The sequence below is a fragment of the Thermomyces lanuginosus genome (genome assembly GCF_041956635.1).
Source record: "Thermomyces lanuginosus strain ATCC 200065 unplaced genomic scaffold VTN49scaffold_35, whole genome shotgun sequence".
Taxonomy (NCBI): Eukaryota; Fungi; Ascomycota; class Eurotiomycetes; order Eurotiales; family Trichocomaceae; genus Thermomyces; species Thermomyces lanuginosus.
In genome coordinates, this window is record NW_027192369.1 from 203,189 (window position 1) to 216,795 (window position 13,607).

At 51.8% G+C, this 13,607-nt stretch overlaps 9 protein-coding genes across 9 annotated transcripts; 2 read left to right on the plus strand and 7 right to left on the minus strand.

The window, feature by feature from the left end:
* Nucleotides 1-6: 6 nt before the first annotated feature.
* On the minus strand, nucleotides 7-1,057 carry VTN49DRAFT_5518 (uncharacterized protein; the record flags this gene model as incomplete). Its single annotated transcript, XM_069413584.1, has 2 exons — nucleotides 7-662; nucleotides 718-1,057. The coding sequence occupies 2 exons, from the start codon at nucleotides 1,055-1,057 to the stop codon at nucleotides 7-9; spliced, it is 996 nt and encodes a 331-aa protein (XP_069266241.1).
* A 184-nt stretch (nucleotides 1,058-1,241) lies between these two features.
* Nucleotides 1,242-1,544, plus strand: VTN49DRAFT_5519 (uncharacterized protein; the record flags this gene model as incomplete). Its single annotated transcript, XM_069413585.1, has 1 exon — nucleotides 1,242-1,544. One exon carries the CDS (start codon nucleotides 1,242-1,244, stop codon nucleotides 1,542-1,544), a length of 303 nt encoding a protein of 100 aa, XP_069266242.1.
* Nucleotides 1,545-1,998: 454 nt separating this feature from the next.
* Nucleotides 1,999-3,751, minus strand: VTN49DRAFT_5520 (uncharacterized protein; the record flags this gene model as incomplete). The annotated part of the gene is made up of 3 exons (XM_069413587.1): nucleotides 1,999-2,891; nucleotides 2,946-3,324; nucleotides 3,377-3,751. 3 exons carry the CDS (start codon nucleotides 3,749-3,751, stop codon nucleotides 1,999-2,001), a joined length of 1,647 nt encoding a protein of 548 aa, XP_069266243.1.
* Nucleotides 3,752-3,887: 136 nt separating this feature from the next.
* Nucleotides 3,888-5,697, minus strand: VTN49DRAFT_5521 (uncharacterized protein; the record flags this gene model as incomplete). Its single annotated transcript, XM_069413588.1, has 2 exons — nucleotides 3,888-5,580; nucleotides 5,642-5,697. The coding sequence occupies 2 exons, from the start codon at nucleotides 5,695-5,697 to the stop codon at nucleotides 3,888-3,890; spliced, it is 1,749 nt and encodes a 582-aa protein (XP_069266244.1).
* A 3,313-nt stretch (nucleotides 5,698-9,010) lies between these two features.
* Nucleotides 9,011-10,477, minus strand: VTN49DRAFT_5522 (uncharacterized protein; the record flags this gene model as incomplete). The annotated part of the gene is made up of 5 exons (XM_069413589.1): nucleotides 9,011-9,339; nucleotides 9,420-9,865; nucleotides 9,917-10,040; nucleotides 10,098-10,221; nucleotides 10,307-10,477. 5 exons carry the CDS (start codon nucleotides 10,475-10,477, stop codon nucleotides 9,011-9,013), a joined length of 1,194 nt encoding a protein of 397 aa, XP_069266245.1.
* Nucleotides 10,478-10,574: 97 nt separating this feature from the next.
* VTN49DRAFT_5523 (uncharacterized protein) lies at nucleotides 10,575-11,034 on the minus strand (the record flags this gene model as incomplete). Its single annotated transcript, XM_069413590.1, has 4 exons — nucleotides 10,575-10,699; nucleotides 10,796-10,840; nucleotides 10,896-10,958; nucleotides 11,025-11,034. The coding sequence occupies 4 exons, from the start codon at nucleotides 11,032-11,034 to the stop codon at nucleotides 10,575-10,577; spliced, it is 243 nt and encodes an 80-aa protein (XP_069266246.1).
* Nucleotides 11,035-11,442: 408 nt separating this feature from the next.
* VTN49DRAFT_5524 (uncharacterized protein) lies at nucleotides 11,443-11,652 on the plus strand (the record flags this gene model as incomplete). Its single annotated transcript, XM_069413591.1, has 1 exon — nucleotides 11,443-11,652. The coding sequence occupies one exon, from the start codon at nucleotides 11,443-11,445 to the stop codon at nucleotides 11,650-11,652; it is 210 nt and encodes a 69-aa protein (XP_069266247.1).
* A 4-nt stretch (nucleotides 11,653-11,656) lies between these two features.
* Nucleotides 11,657-13,119, minus strand: VTN49DRAFT_5525 (uncharacterized protein; the record flags this gene model as incomplete). The annotated part of the gene is made up of 9 exons (XM_069413592.1): nucleotides 11,657-11,696; nucleotides 11,753-11,955; nucleotides 12,014-12,362; nucleotides 12,416-12,472; nucleotides 12,526-12,647; nucleotides 12,697-12,732; nucleotides 12,784-12,828; nucleotides 12,885-12,939; nucleotides 12,989-13,119. The coding sequence occupies 9 exons, from the start codon at nucleotides 13,117-13,119 to the stop codon at nucleotides 11,657-11,659; spliced, it is 1,038 nt and encodes a 345-aa protein (XP_069266248.1).
* Nucleotides 13,120-13,181: 62 nt separating this feature from the next.
* On the minus strand, nucleotides 13,182-13,521 carry VTN49DRAFT_5526 (uncharacterized protein; the record flags this gene model as incomplete). The annotated part of the gene is made up of 2 exons (XM_069413593.1): nucleotides 13,182-13,445; nucleotides 13,504-13,521. 2 exons carry the CDS (start codon nucleotides 13,519-13,521, stop codon nucleotides 13,182-13,184), a joined length of 282 nt encoding a protein of 93 aa, XP_069266249.1.
* Between the last annotated feature and the right edge of the window lie 86 nt (nucleotides 13,522-13,607).

Sequence of the window (13,607 nt, forward strand, 5' to 3'; positions counted from 1 at the left end):
CCATCTTCACTCAGCACACTCGCGCTTGCGCTCGTCAATTACTTTCAGAGCCTCCTCTGCAGCCTTCAGACCGCTGAGAACCATAGCTCCAAAGGTCGGGCCCATGCGGTTGAAGCCGTCGATCTCGGACAGCTCCATACCGCCGATAATGAGACCCTTGGTCACCTCACGGGTGTTCTTGACGATGGCATCCTCGGCAGAGTTCATGTCGAGACCGCGCATGCCGCCAAGCTTTTCGATGGCAGTCATAGACACAAGGCGCTTAGCCGAGAACGCGCCGAAGGGACCGTCGTGGCCCGTCGTGCTGATGACGAGCGGAGCATTGATGGTGTTCGGGTCCATGCACGACTGGTCATCGTGGTGGAGGCTGACCAACGTCCAGTTGGTCACCACGCCGGCGATGCGGGCATCCTTCGCGCCATTCTCACCGGGGCGCGTGATAAGATCCTCAACGCTGGTAGCGTTGAAAAGCTTGATGTTGGGGAACGACAAAACCTTGGACAGCAGCGTCGAGGTGAACAATGCCGCGTGCTTGACCACAACGTAATTTGGGTTGGATTCGTCCTCCTCGTACGGGACGCCGAGGTCGTCGAGGAAAACGTTGGCGGGCTTTCGCATGACCATGGCGGAGAAGAGCTGGCCACCAAGCCAGGCGCCACCTCCTGCCAAGGGTGTCAGCAACAAGGTTGCGTCTGCCATTGCATTCGAGATACATACCAGGAGCCACGTTGGCCTCGATGATGGCAATCTTGAGATCCGGACGAGCCTTGCCCAGCACGTAGGCGGTGCTCAGGCCGCAGGAGCCCGCGCCAATGATGACAATGTCACTCTCCGCGTACTTATCCAAATCATGGAAGTAACGGCGGGTCATGGCGCGGGAGACCTGGCTCTCGCGGATAGGAGCAAACTTGAAGCTGTCCCACTTGCCGGCAAACTGCTCCAAGAGCTTGGTCTGGTTGCCCTGGCCTTCGACGGCAGCAGGGGCAGGGGCCGTCTTCCCCTTGAGCTCCGTCGGGGCGATGGAAGCAGTCTCGTAGATAGCCACTGGAGGAGACATTGTGATGATGAAATTGGTAGATGTTCTGTGCCCGGTCAGCAAACCATAAAACCCATTGCGTGCTCAGGGGAGGGGGAGAAGGCATGATCCTTTCGCTGGTATTATCCAGATCAAGTTGTGACCGTATGATTTCAGCCCGGACCCAGAGCCCAGATTGGCGGACGAGGAATCTCCTGCTGCGGAGATGTTCAACAGGGTGGATTCCCCGTCGAGGGGCACCAATGGGATGGGAACGAGCACCGGTTCATGCCACAGACTTTACCTGATTGATCTGATATATACCTTGCTGAGTGCTAAGCGAAAGATAATGGCCATGCCTTCCCACCTCCCAGCGGGAGGGGGCCAAGGACGGAGTGAATTACATCGTGGGGTTCACAAACTGCCTGCGAGGATGGTAAGGGTTAGCACAGGTTCTGTCCAGACGAAGGGAGGGTTTACAATAAGCAGCGTTCAGCGTTCAATCAGAGGAATTGAAAAGCGAAGATGAGTTTTCGAAGACGTTGAGATGCTGAAGGAAGTACTGGAGAAGAAAAGAAAGGCAGAAGGAAAGGAGCAGACAGAGCGGGGTATTTATCCAGCCCACATCGGATCGCGTCACCGAAGAAAAGCCATCAATTTTGAGCGATATCGCACAGACAGTGGTCAATTGGACGATAAACCCGGCAATTAAGCCGAAGATTTCGCTTATGGAGGAATTTGATGCTACAGATTGGCAGATTGGCTACTGTGTGCCCTCCATGTGTGCGCCCTAGACGGTCGAGACTATATTGGACTGACGTCAGAGCCCATCAATGACTCGGCGGTCATCGCCGAGTGTACAATCAGAGAACGTAGGCCTGCCATACCGACTCCATTTCAGTACTGGTACTTGATACAATGCCATCTCCACCTCGATCAAGGACTCCGATATCGAAAGTTGTGCCAAGTGGAGGACCCGACTGTCAAAGCGCCCGGGTGACATCAACCAATCTCTTCCACCGATCCTCCAGCTGGCCCCGCTGCGCTTCGAATCGGCGCCGGGCCTCCTCAAAATTCTCGTGCGAGACCCAGCCGTCCTTGCCCAACAGCTCGGAACGCAGCGTTTCAAACTCATTGTACGCGTCCGTCCACTCTTTTGCCGTCTGCCGGGCTTGGCGAATTTCTTCCTCGGTGAACGTTAACGGACAAGGCACGCGGATTCGGCGCCTCGCGGCAATGAGATCCCATTTCTCGTAGATCTGGATCAAGAGCTCCTGCAGCGCGATTGGGCCGTTGATGGATATATTGCCGACGACGTGGAAGATAGACGAGGTAGGATCGTCCCGGACTTCAATCTCGTCCATGGCTCTGGCCAACCGTGGGTTGAGATTTCGTGTAGTGAGTTCATATTGCTTCTTCAATCGTTGACGTTCCAACTGCTGGATCGCTTCTTTCCGCATCGGCAGCGGCAGCTTGTGGAAATCCTCGGGTAGTTTGGGCTGGTCACCTCCCCAGGGATAAGCATAGTCGTAGTCGAAGACGGCTGGAATTCGAGCCTGTAAGAACAACGGCGCTATATACGCCGCCTGCCAGTCGATGATACCCGTGAGCTTGGAGGGATCATTCTTGTCGACAAAGATATTGTCAGAATGGAGGTCATTGTGCAGGAGAGCGGGACAGCTGGCATCTCGGGAGGGTAGAATATACGGAAGAACCGTCAGGAACTGCTGTAGGAGGCCAATATGTCGCTCCGGGCATGCATGAGCCCGACCAGGAAGCCACGATCCATCATCACTTGTGTCACTTGATGTTGACGCACGTATGCAGGAGATCTCACGATTAGCTACGGCCCTCATAAAATTCAGAGCCGTTTTCCCTAGCGATTGATGTCAGTCGGCCATCCAACCGGTTACAGCATCAGGGAACGCACATGGCCCGCGGTCAAGGTTGAGCTCATGTCTTCCCTCCATCCAAAACGCCCGGTCAGCGATGGGCCCGATGACAAACTTGGAAGCTTCAGCTTCTGGCAGTGCCGGATCCATGGCAGCCAGAGGTGCGGATGTATCGCCACGATAATATAAGCTGCCGTAATTTAAAGGGTTACCAGCTAGGAGCCTTGCCTCAACATTCACGATTTCCTTGACTAGCTCGAAGCGTTGGGCCTCGGACATGGTCGGCCACACTTTGGTCAACTGCTGGCCGGGGACCTTCTTCATCAGGATGTAATCTGATCCAACTTGATCCCTTGCAGGAATACACCAGCTCCAGCCTTTGACTTCGGGAACCGGGAGTTTCAGTGAGTTCCGAAGCTACGGCACAGATCAACAAGGGTCCCCATCCGCATGCATGTGTCGTACGTACAAAGTCCAATGTCGCGACTTCGCTGGCAACAATTGCTCTCGGATGGCCAGCGTTCGGATTGGGCATCCGGACAAGGATCTCGGTGCCATTCTCCATCTGCATCAAGAAGACTTTGTTGTATTGACCTTCGGGGAGCTTGGTAATTCCCACGCATCGAGACTGCAAGGCCTCCGAAACTGCATCTAGGAGACCCTGAACATTGAACTTTAGATACCGCTTTTTCATACGTCTATCTTCATCATAGAGCCATCGTCCGGAAGTATATCGAAAGAAACCTTCGAGAATTTCGGGCGGCGGAAGTGGCTCCGTCCGATGAGTTTCGAAAAAGGAGACGTATCGCCGAGTTGTGAACGCTGAGACGGGCGGAGTCACCATTCTCAGCAATGTCCGCATCCTCACATTGGAGCCCACGGCACATGCAAGATGATTTTGTGAATGTGGAAGAGCGAATGATGCCGGCGAAGGAAACCGAAAACCTAATCTCACCCATCGGATCTTTGATCTTTCGTCATCATCCGCGCGCTTCCTGAACTTCAACCTCAACACAAACGCCGTAATCCTCTGCACTGCGACTGAGGTTTAGGCGCTCTTTCGCCTTCATCCAATTCTTCCTTTTCCCACCTTTCTCGATTCTATCAATACTCTCCTGGATGGAGTCGACGACGGCTTGGTCCGTATCACTGTTGACCAGAACTGTCAAGTGTAGAGCATCAGTTGTTCCCTGCTTCTTCTTGAAGATCTCCTTCCAGGCCGTCTTAAACCTTACTCGCCATCGGTCTTCGGGTACTCTGCCTGCAGGATAAATGTCTCCCACCAGAGTAAGGATTCGGCCGAGGTACTGGCACCACCATGCCTCTTCAATAGATACGAACTGCCGCAGGCGATCTTTCTGGGACTCCTCTGCCGGCGCAAGATCTCCAGGCCAGCGTTCTGAGAGTATGAGCGATATCAGCGCCCGGTCAAGGTGAGATATGCAGTTAGCAGACGCCAAGATACCAGTTGTGGTGCTAGAGAGCGCGGCTGCAGGACGGGTATCTTTTGGGATATTTGAATGGACAAATGACAAGTTGATGACAGCTTTGAGGAGACTTTGCGTGAGCGAGGATGGGATCATTCTTGATAGAATAGGTGACGACTGTCCTGGGAGACTTTGTTGAATCAAGTCGAAAAGAGCATCAGCAGATGGTGGCGTGTATGGTGCAGTTGCAACAAGCAATGGATCTTGTGCCCGAATCTCTGGCTCCAGTTTGTCGAACAGAAAGCCTTCCCGGACTCCTCCTTGGCAGAACTGTATTGATTTAATCGACGGAAGAGTCTCTGCGAGAGTGTCAACGAGAAAAGCAACCGCGGGGACCTGAGATGCTCTCCGCTTGGAAACACGGAAGATCTTCGCGCTTGATTCTGACGCCGTCTTCACCACTTGATCTGAATTGTAAAAGTCGTCTCGACTCACACGAAACCCGTTGATGATGGGGATTGGATATGGATTCACCCTAGACTTGCTCATCAAAAGATAACCCCATCCGCGGAACCCTCCACCGCAGAGATAGAGGTCAAACCCTCCCCGTGTCTTTGCATTCTCTTCCAGCTCCGAGGGAATTTCCAATCTCTCAAGAGCCTCTTTGAAGTTGTTTCTCATTTCCTCTTTAAGTTTCTTCTCCATTTTCCTGCCTTCGGCTCGTGCAGCCTGTAACCGCTGAGTCAAGGCAGCAGCTCCGTACGGTAGACTGACGGACCCAACGGGACTGGTCAATACCTGCCCATTGCGCGCAATCATCCATGTAAGTTGCGTACTCCCTCCGCCGAGGTCCATAACCAGGCCAGAAATGGCCGTGGAACTACTTGCAACTCCAAGAGCGCCAATTCGCCCTTCATCTTCTTTGGACAATAATTGCGTTTCCCACCCGATGCTGTCCCTGATCCGGCTGCGGAACTCTTCCGAGTTCGGTGCTGTTCTTGTAGCTTCTGTGGCAAGCACATGGATGTTCTGAGGGGGAACACCAAAATCCTCGCATGTGTTTTTGAAGCGAGCAAATCTGGCAATTACTTGATCGATCACTGTAGACGAAATCGGACCACGCTCACTACCACCGCCACTGAACTGTGCATCATACAGCGAGATGCCAGCGCGATCATGGAAAATTGCCGGCAGGAGTCGCGCAGTTGGCTCAGACAGGTCCGATATTGAAAATCGGATGCCATTGCTGGTGGTGTTAGCGTGGGAGTTGACTTGCGATGGTGCTCCAAGAGACTGAACTAGCCTACCTGCCCATGTCTACAACTGCATGCAGATTGTCTCCATTTCGTGTCAGCGCAGCCATGGCGATGCACTGCGCTCCCATATAGAATTACTAGTTTATTTTGAGTGTTGCCCGCTCGTGCAACAAGTCACTAGGTGGCAGGTTGCGGCTATGAGGGGTGCTGTACCTGGGGGTGTGCCCTGACACAGTGACACCATGTCCATAGTCCAATGAGGCGCTAAAACGGCAGCCTATAGGTCTATGCATGACCCACTCTCAGGCATTCTTAGCTTAGGCGAAGATAAAAAAGCGCCCGCCCCCCGAACCTCTTTTCTCTTTTCATCTTCCCTAGAATCCTTGCCCGTCATGTTGAGCTGTCCAAATGTGCTACTCGTGGTGTGCATCCCGAACTACATAGTCAGGAGCATTACTACTATGAAGAGTTGCTATAAATCTGTTTTTTCGTCCTTTTGGACTGTTTCGGAATCGTCCGGTAGAGTAAGATGTAATGCCGTTTACCTGCACGGCCATCTCCAGATGCCTTTACGACAGAATTGAGATAGGGTTGACCCCCCCTTCTTTGCGGCGTGTTTCTTCTCATGTCACAGACCTTTCAATTGACGAAGGTCTAACATGAGGCTGGTATGAAGACAATTTCGTCTAGAGCTCACAGAGATTGAGGGAGCTCTCATCGGATATTCCTTGTCGTCTCGTAGACAATGGGAAAATGAGGGTTTGTGACTTTGAACGGCATTTTATCTGATGAACCCACCGGGCCTTCGGCCGAACGTAGAAGCCTGGAGTGAAGTTTTGCTGATAAGAAGGGCCATCTCCAAAAACAATAGCATCGGTAGGATCGTCGTCAGGGCCCAATTCCTGCGGAGAGCATGAACAAGAACTAATTCGTCACTATCGTTCTGTTTTTCCATGACGTTTTGGATTGTGAGATGGAAATTGTCGTGCCAACTGGAGCTGCGGCAAGTATTAGCATCGGCGGCAATACATATCACACACTCGGTTCAGGCAAACTCAAGGCACCGTCACAACGGCTCAAGATATTCTGGGAGTAAAAATCAGTCCATGAGTTTGGACGAAAGCAACATGGCTGGCAAAGCCTCGATGGACCTCATTCGTCGAGGAACAGAACATCCGACAGATCTTTCCTCCAGCGCAGAACACATCAAAAGCCATCGTTGGTATTCTGAAGCATTGGTTTCTTCACCAAATTGATGTGGTCACTGCTTTCTTGCATGGAAATATTGACATCGAAATTTATATGGAACGAGGGATGGCAATGACGTTGCCTACCAACGCCATGGGCACGGCATAGGTATCATAGTCCTCGTCTTGGGGGTTACCCGGTTGGGGTCGAAGAAAGTGCGCCGCGACGACCATTGACAGAGCCCCTCTGCTTGGCATATGACTATCAGTTGCGCCGCGGCATGCATCATGGCGCCACGTTAGAAGGAAGTGCCCTCTTCATTCCGGTAAGTGAGGACGAACGTCATGACCGTTTCCGGAGCTACACCGGGCAGTCCAAGTCGCAACTGACGGTGACCGATGCTGCTAATTGTTGATTGAGAGTAATCACTAACTCCCGAACAGTTTCGTTGAACGGACTGACGATGGCACGTTTCCGAATTATGTGCAATTCTTGTACTCTCAGAGCATGTTCGGGTAACACGTGTTGCGAATTCCTCGAAATTCGAGGTGCTGTAGATCACATCAGGGAGTCTCGCGAAAGGATGGCAAGAGGGATCGATTGAGAGCCGGCCAAGCCATTCGGCGAACTTCTATTGTCAGGAATGCTGTCGCAGAGGCGCATGTTTTCCGTGAGTGATGGCACTTGTACATGCTGCCAGATGGCCGCGTTGTGCATGGTCGCATCGACAATGTCTTGGCGGGAACCGAACGGGATGACAGGGAGCGTTTGTTGGAAATCACCCCCCAAAGATAGTGGGAAGCCCACCGTTGATATCGCGGAGAGAACGGTCGAGGGCATTCAGGGCGTGGACGTGCGACATGGGGGGGTTCGTCCCAGATCAACACATCAGCCCGTCGAATGAGTTCGGTGAGTTGGGACTGACGTGATATGTTGCAACCGGAATTTTCACTGACGGCGATGGGCACCTCGAACCGTTTGTGAACCGTGCGGCCGCCAGGAAGAAGAGTCCACGCGATTCCAGTTGACGCCACGCAGAGGACAATTTTCCCTTCTCCTCGCAAGCGATTGCAAAGGGTATTGTATAGATAAGTCTTCCCCGTCCCCCCAGGCCCGTTGAGGAAAAAGAACGCCGACTGGGAATCGGCCTCAAGAGCGTCCATAATGCGGTCGTAAGCCGCCTTCTGGGACGGAGATAAGTTTTGCACTTGCCTGTCGGCCTCCCGGGCGAGGGACGCTTGATCGTAGGCCCGCTCCTCGGCAATGAGTGGATTTGACGGCCTGGCATCGCCCTCCCACTCATAACCATAATCGGGCAGACTGAAAGTCCGAGAGACTATACTCGTCCCTCTGGAGTAGGTGATGCAATTCGTACAGTCCGTAGTCATATGCCACATGTTCACACGTCCAAGGACGGAGGTAGTGGTAGTTGGCCGGATTGGATGTGATCCGATACAGAAGGTCGTCTGTGAATTCGACCGCAAACCGAGAGACCAAATGTGCAGTGCAGTCAGTTTGGCGAGGGCGACGGATGTACAAGAATGGCCCAAGAAATAGACTGATCATACCGCTTACTTCGCACTCCGCACATACTCTTAAAATCTATTAAATTCGGGCCACTATCTGATTGCTGCTCGTTGGCTGGTGTTTGGGTAGCGGATATGACCAAGGTATCAGATGGAGATTGAAATCCTGGCTTGGCGTGACCCGTGGAATGTGGAATGCTTCATTCTACCAGGTATGTATCTCTATTTTCGTTCAAAAAGGTCTGTGTTGAGCCATAAGAATGCATGCTGTCCTTCTGTTGGTGAGCTGGGTTCGACATGGGCCTTTGTCGTCGTTTCGTCGAGGTATTTGGTCGACTCGAACCAAGTGAGTTAGGGTTAGGGCTGTCATTGACCAGGCCGATGTTGTTGGTGAACCCATCAAAATAAACAACTTACGGAATGTCTCAATTAGACCATCAGGTTAAACATGATGGTACGTGCGAATGTCATCAGCCTAAACGACGCAAGAATGAATTACTAGTACAGGATCCGGTGAAATTAGGGCTCAATCACCGAGCTGGATAGTTCTCCCCTGTTCGACCGAGGCTGTTGAAGCGAAGATGATGCATTTCGTTTGCACGACTTCCAGAATCTGGCAAATTATAACTACTGCCACCGGATCAAAGCCAAACATACCAACGGAGAGACAAGTCCAAATCTCAAGATATTACGGTTCACAGGACAATTATGCCAACCTTACCTCCAGAACCGCCTGGCTCGACGCCTCGCTAGGCCAAATCTTGTGCAACTTCAAACCGGCTTCGGCAACAAGCTTCTCCCAGTCAGACTTGGTGCGCTCGCGTCCGCCAAATGCAAACATGTTGTGGTCCATCCAGTACGGGGCCATGTCCTCGACTCCGCCGGGCCGTTCGCTGCCGTATTCGGGGACCACCATTTCCCCGATCAAAACGCGAGAGTCCGGAGCCATGGCTGGAACAATGGATTTGAGGATCTGCACGCAGTGTGCGTCTGTCCAATTATGCAGACAGCGACGAATGTAATATGCGTGGGCATCTAATTCCCTCGTCAGAACCTTCATCCTGAGGCAAAATGCAAAATGAAAAAAAAAAAAAAAAAAAAAAAAAAAAACTCACGTTTCACCGGCTGCTCGGTAAAAAAGTCATGTGCCATCTTCTCAATCCCCGGCAGTTCGCCAATGGAGTCCAATACCACCGGCCGATCCTGAAGGATCATTCGACCCTTGAGGTCGGGCCAGCGCTCCCTAATCTGGATGAGGGAGTGTCCTCGACCCCCACCAATGTCGACGATCAGGGCGCGGTTTTCGAGGTCACTCGCGTTGGCTAATTCTTCCCCAAACGGATACATGCCAAGGACTGGCAGCGTGAAATCCTGCGTGCTCATAGCGATATTGAACTGCTGGATACGACGCGGTTCCTGCGAGATGATCTCGAAAAAGGTCTTGCCGACCTGACCATTGCCCCAGGTGTACGGGTTGTCCGTCATGCTGGTTGTGTCACGCGCCGAGGTGGCGCGGAAGTATTCCGGCAGCCGCGTCGTGTTGACGAAGATTTCATCGCAGCTAGTACATGAAAATCAGCTATTGAGGCTTCCATGCCAGAATTTGACGTACCAGAGCTTCAAAAAGTCTACTTCGTGGCCCTCGATGTATGCCTTGGAGAATTTGGTATGTGCATACTCATCCGGACCAACCAAGTCGAAAATACCCGTCACGGTGAGGATGCGCATCAAGCGAACTTGGGCTCATCAGCACCATGCACAAAAACGGGATCCAGTGAACTGCGCAAACATACCAATCAATGCTTCGTCAGCGCCAACCTTGCCAGCCAGGTCTCGCGCCGAAATGCTACCCTCCAAAGGAATTGACTCGGGCACCTTCAACTCAAGCAAGGCACGCAAATTGGCCAAGGCCACAAACTAAACTCATCCAAGCCAAACCACATTGATTAGCGAAAAATCACCCTCCAACACCCCTTGTCGCTGGCTCATTGGCAATTCATACATTTGTCAAATGATCAAAGATGGCCTCTTTCGGATCTTTGAGTTCCAATTTCAACTTCTCCAGCGACTGGATCAGGCGTAGCCGTTCAGCACGGCTGACCTGGTCTGGCGATGTCTCCAGTTTCTGTACTGCCGCAGCGATGTCGGCGGCTTGAGAGGAGAGTGACGCCATGCTGGATCAAATCCTGGAAGTACTTCGTTGAAATTTCTCTCTTGATTGCGTCTTCGCTCTGCGCGAGGTCGAGATTGAGGTTCTTTCTGCACTGAAGTCACAGTGTGATAATGTGCACCCACTTCCCGCGTTCAACGGTATGTAACACGGTAGGAAAAGGAGGGTACACTCTCCTCTCCCACTTTGTTACAAATACTGCAACCAGGCAGGAAAGTAAAGGACCTGCTCATGCCAGTCAATCAATCGAGTCTTGCAACAGGTTTGTCTCGCCTTCATCGCCATGTTTACGGCTTCATTGGCCAGGGTCACACAGCTTACCTATTAGCCAAGGAACAGAGCAAAATCGAACCCCAACCACTAGATCTGACTATATACGAACAAATGAAAAAAATATCGCTAAACAGTTAATCAACAAAACTGCAAGGGAATGTCCCGTTGCAACGGATCGAGTATGGATTCGTTAGCGGAATATTAAGGCCGGCTGCGGCAAAAAGAAATGTAAGTTACATGTACGAAGTTCGGCGGAGATGGCGAGGTGAGGAATTACATGCGGCCATGGGCCATGTGTTTAGTTCTTATCGCGGGGCGTCCTCCCGTACTAGATTCAATTTCCGTGGCTATTCCCGAGTCATGGCTTTTTACTTAAATCACCTTGTCCAACTGACTCAGATGCAGTACAAGTGCTGTACGGAATGATTACATACAGGAATTACAGCCGTCGTCCCGCGCAGAATCTTGGAAGAGGAGGGGTAGTGGGTTCGCTTTAGCGTTGGTCGGCTCTCTAGTCCCGGCTGCCCCGGCCTACGAGAAGACGGGAAGACTTCAAGACGGGTACCTAATCGGGCCAGGAGGGACGGCCCTTATCTTACGTATCCTGAGCGGGAATTTCCCCAATCCTCCTGCAGATGATCGGAATCATGGCATTGTGTCTGACTCTCATGAATTCATGCAATTAGATTAGATAAATGTGCGCAGTCCATGCTATGAAAAGTCCATATGGTTATGGTAATGGATTCTACAAGATAGAGGGGAAGAATACCAAGACATCGACAGAAGGATGCGTAAAAAGACAACATTTCGTGAACAAATGTACTCCGTATGAAGAAGCTAAACTCCTTCCGAAAGAGCCGCACCAAAAATTCCTTTCAATGATAAGCATATATGGACATTCGTAGCTCGTTAATTGTCAACCGGCGGTTTCTGCCCAAAGACCACATGTCTGCGGACCCATTAGCGATGCACAGTGATACATCAATTGAGAGGGAGAGCACATACACGGCGATATACATGCGGTTGTTTAGGTCGTTAAACTCTGAGCGCACCTTGGCTAGCAGGACTCGCAACTCATCGGCACTCCAGCCCAGATACCGCGTGTAGAGGGCAAGGCTGTAACCCTCAACACCCTGGTTCATGGCCATGCCACGGATTCGGCCGATCTCTCTCATTTTCGGATCATCGGGCCATGGGGCTAGAGGCATCTATATATTGTCGCATTAGCAATGAGTCCTCATATTAGGGTTCTACTCCGGAACTCACCTTGAAAACGACATCCTGCACATTAATGAATCCCGCATTAATCATGTGCTGCTTCTGCTCGTGGGCAACGTTCAGTCGCCTCCCACTACGGATGCTAGCCTCATCCAACTTCTCCAGGAACAGCTTTGACCATGGCGGAAGGGTGCCGTCCTCGCGCTGGAACCAAGCCTCGTTCTCTTGCATTTCGAACCAGCCGCCGGGTACCAAGAAATCGTAAGCCTGCCTGTGGAAACGGGGCCAATCCTTTATGCCGCCACATAGTGTGCGGGTGTGAATCAGGTCGAATCGGTCGCTGAATACCCAGTCGTCTTCGGCGTCGTCGACCTCGAAATGGACGTTCGGTGGGACCCTGCTGCATATTAGTGTGCTGTGGAGGGTTAGGATGGAGGAAACGAGTCTTACCATAGTGGCTGAATAGGGCTCAGGTCGGTACCAATGACTTTGCACTCCGGGTACCGCCTGCAAGAGTTAATAACGATGGCTTCCGAATAGCCATCCTGGCAAACACGTACTCTGCAAAGTCAATGGCCCAATCTCCTCGACCTGTACCGATGTCCAAAACGTTCCGGGGATTCGGATTGATGGGCGCCAAACACAGCTTGCCATCAAAGGCCAATTCATGTACCAGATGGACCTGATTGACGTTAAAGTAGATCGACGGAAGAACGATACAACCCACATACCAGCAGCAGTTTGTTCTGCTCGTGTTCATCATTCGGCTAGAGCCAATGTTAGAGTCGTAGGAATCGACCAGGTAAACCGGCTCATACCATTATGTATTTGCCTTCATGGTAGGCATGATACCGACGACCGTTCTGGAAATGTGATAAGCTTACGCCCCGCCAAACACCACACATGGCTCAACACCCACCTCATAATGATAATTGAGAACACTAGACGAAATGGAGTATGTCGACTGCTCAAATCTGCGATGATGGTTAGCTCCGTCCCTCCCGATTCCGGACCCAAACGCACATGCTGCTTAACACCGACGCAGCATCAGACTCCCTATCGCTCTCGGTAGCACTCCATTCCGTCGGGGCGGTGGAGGCGGTGCGGGCACTGAAGATCGATTCGTTGTCGGTATCGCTGTGGTACGCAGACATGGCAGCCAGCTGTCGCAATGTCCGCACAGGGTGAAGAAAAAGACCACAGGAAGATCACAGGCTCATCTGTCAGTCTTGAAATGGCTGGATGAATGCGGTCGCCGATAAGCCACGTTGGTCCTATCCAGAAAACGCAGTTTGCCGATGTTGCCGTGGCAAGACGGTCGAGGCCGAGCAGCAGAAACTAATGAACCCAACAAAGCGAGATCAATGAACCGTTGATGGATGAGTGTTGCGAAGCTGAGGTGATGATCATGCGAAAAAAGAAGATGACTGCCAACGAAAATCTCCAAATGATTAGTGTTCGTTAATGCTGTTAAGGGTCCCTAAGGTTCACTAGAAGCTTAGAAAACGGGCTCGATTAGTCGATCAACAACTGGGGACCCTCCCAAAGGCCGACATCAAAATGGGACCGAGGCGATGTATTGAAACTGTATTCGATACCTGTATCTGCGGGTATTGACGGACAACCCGGGCGGAGACATTCT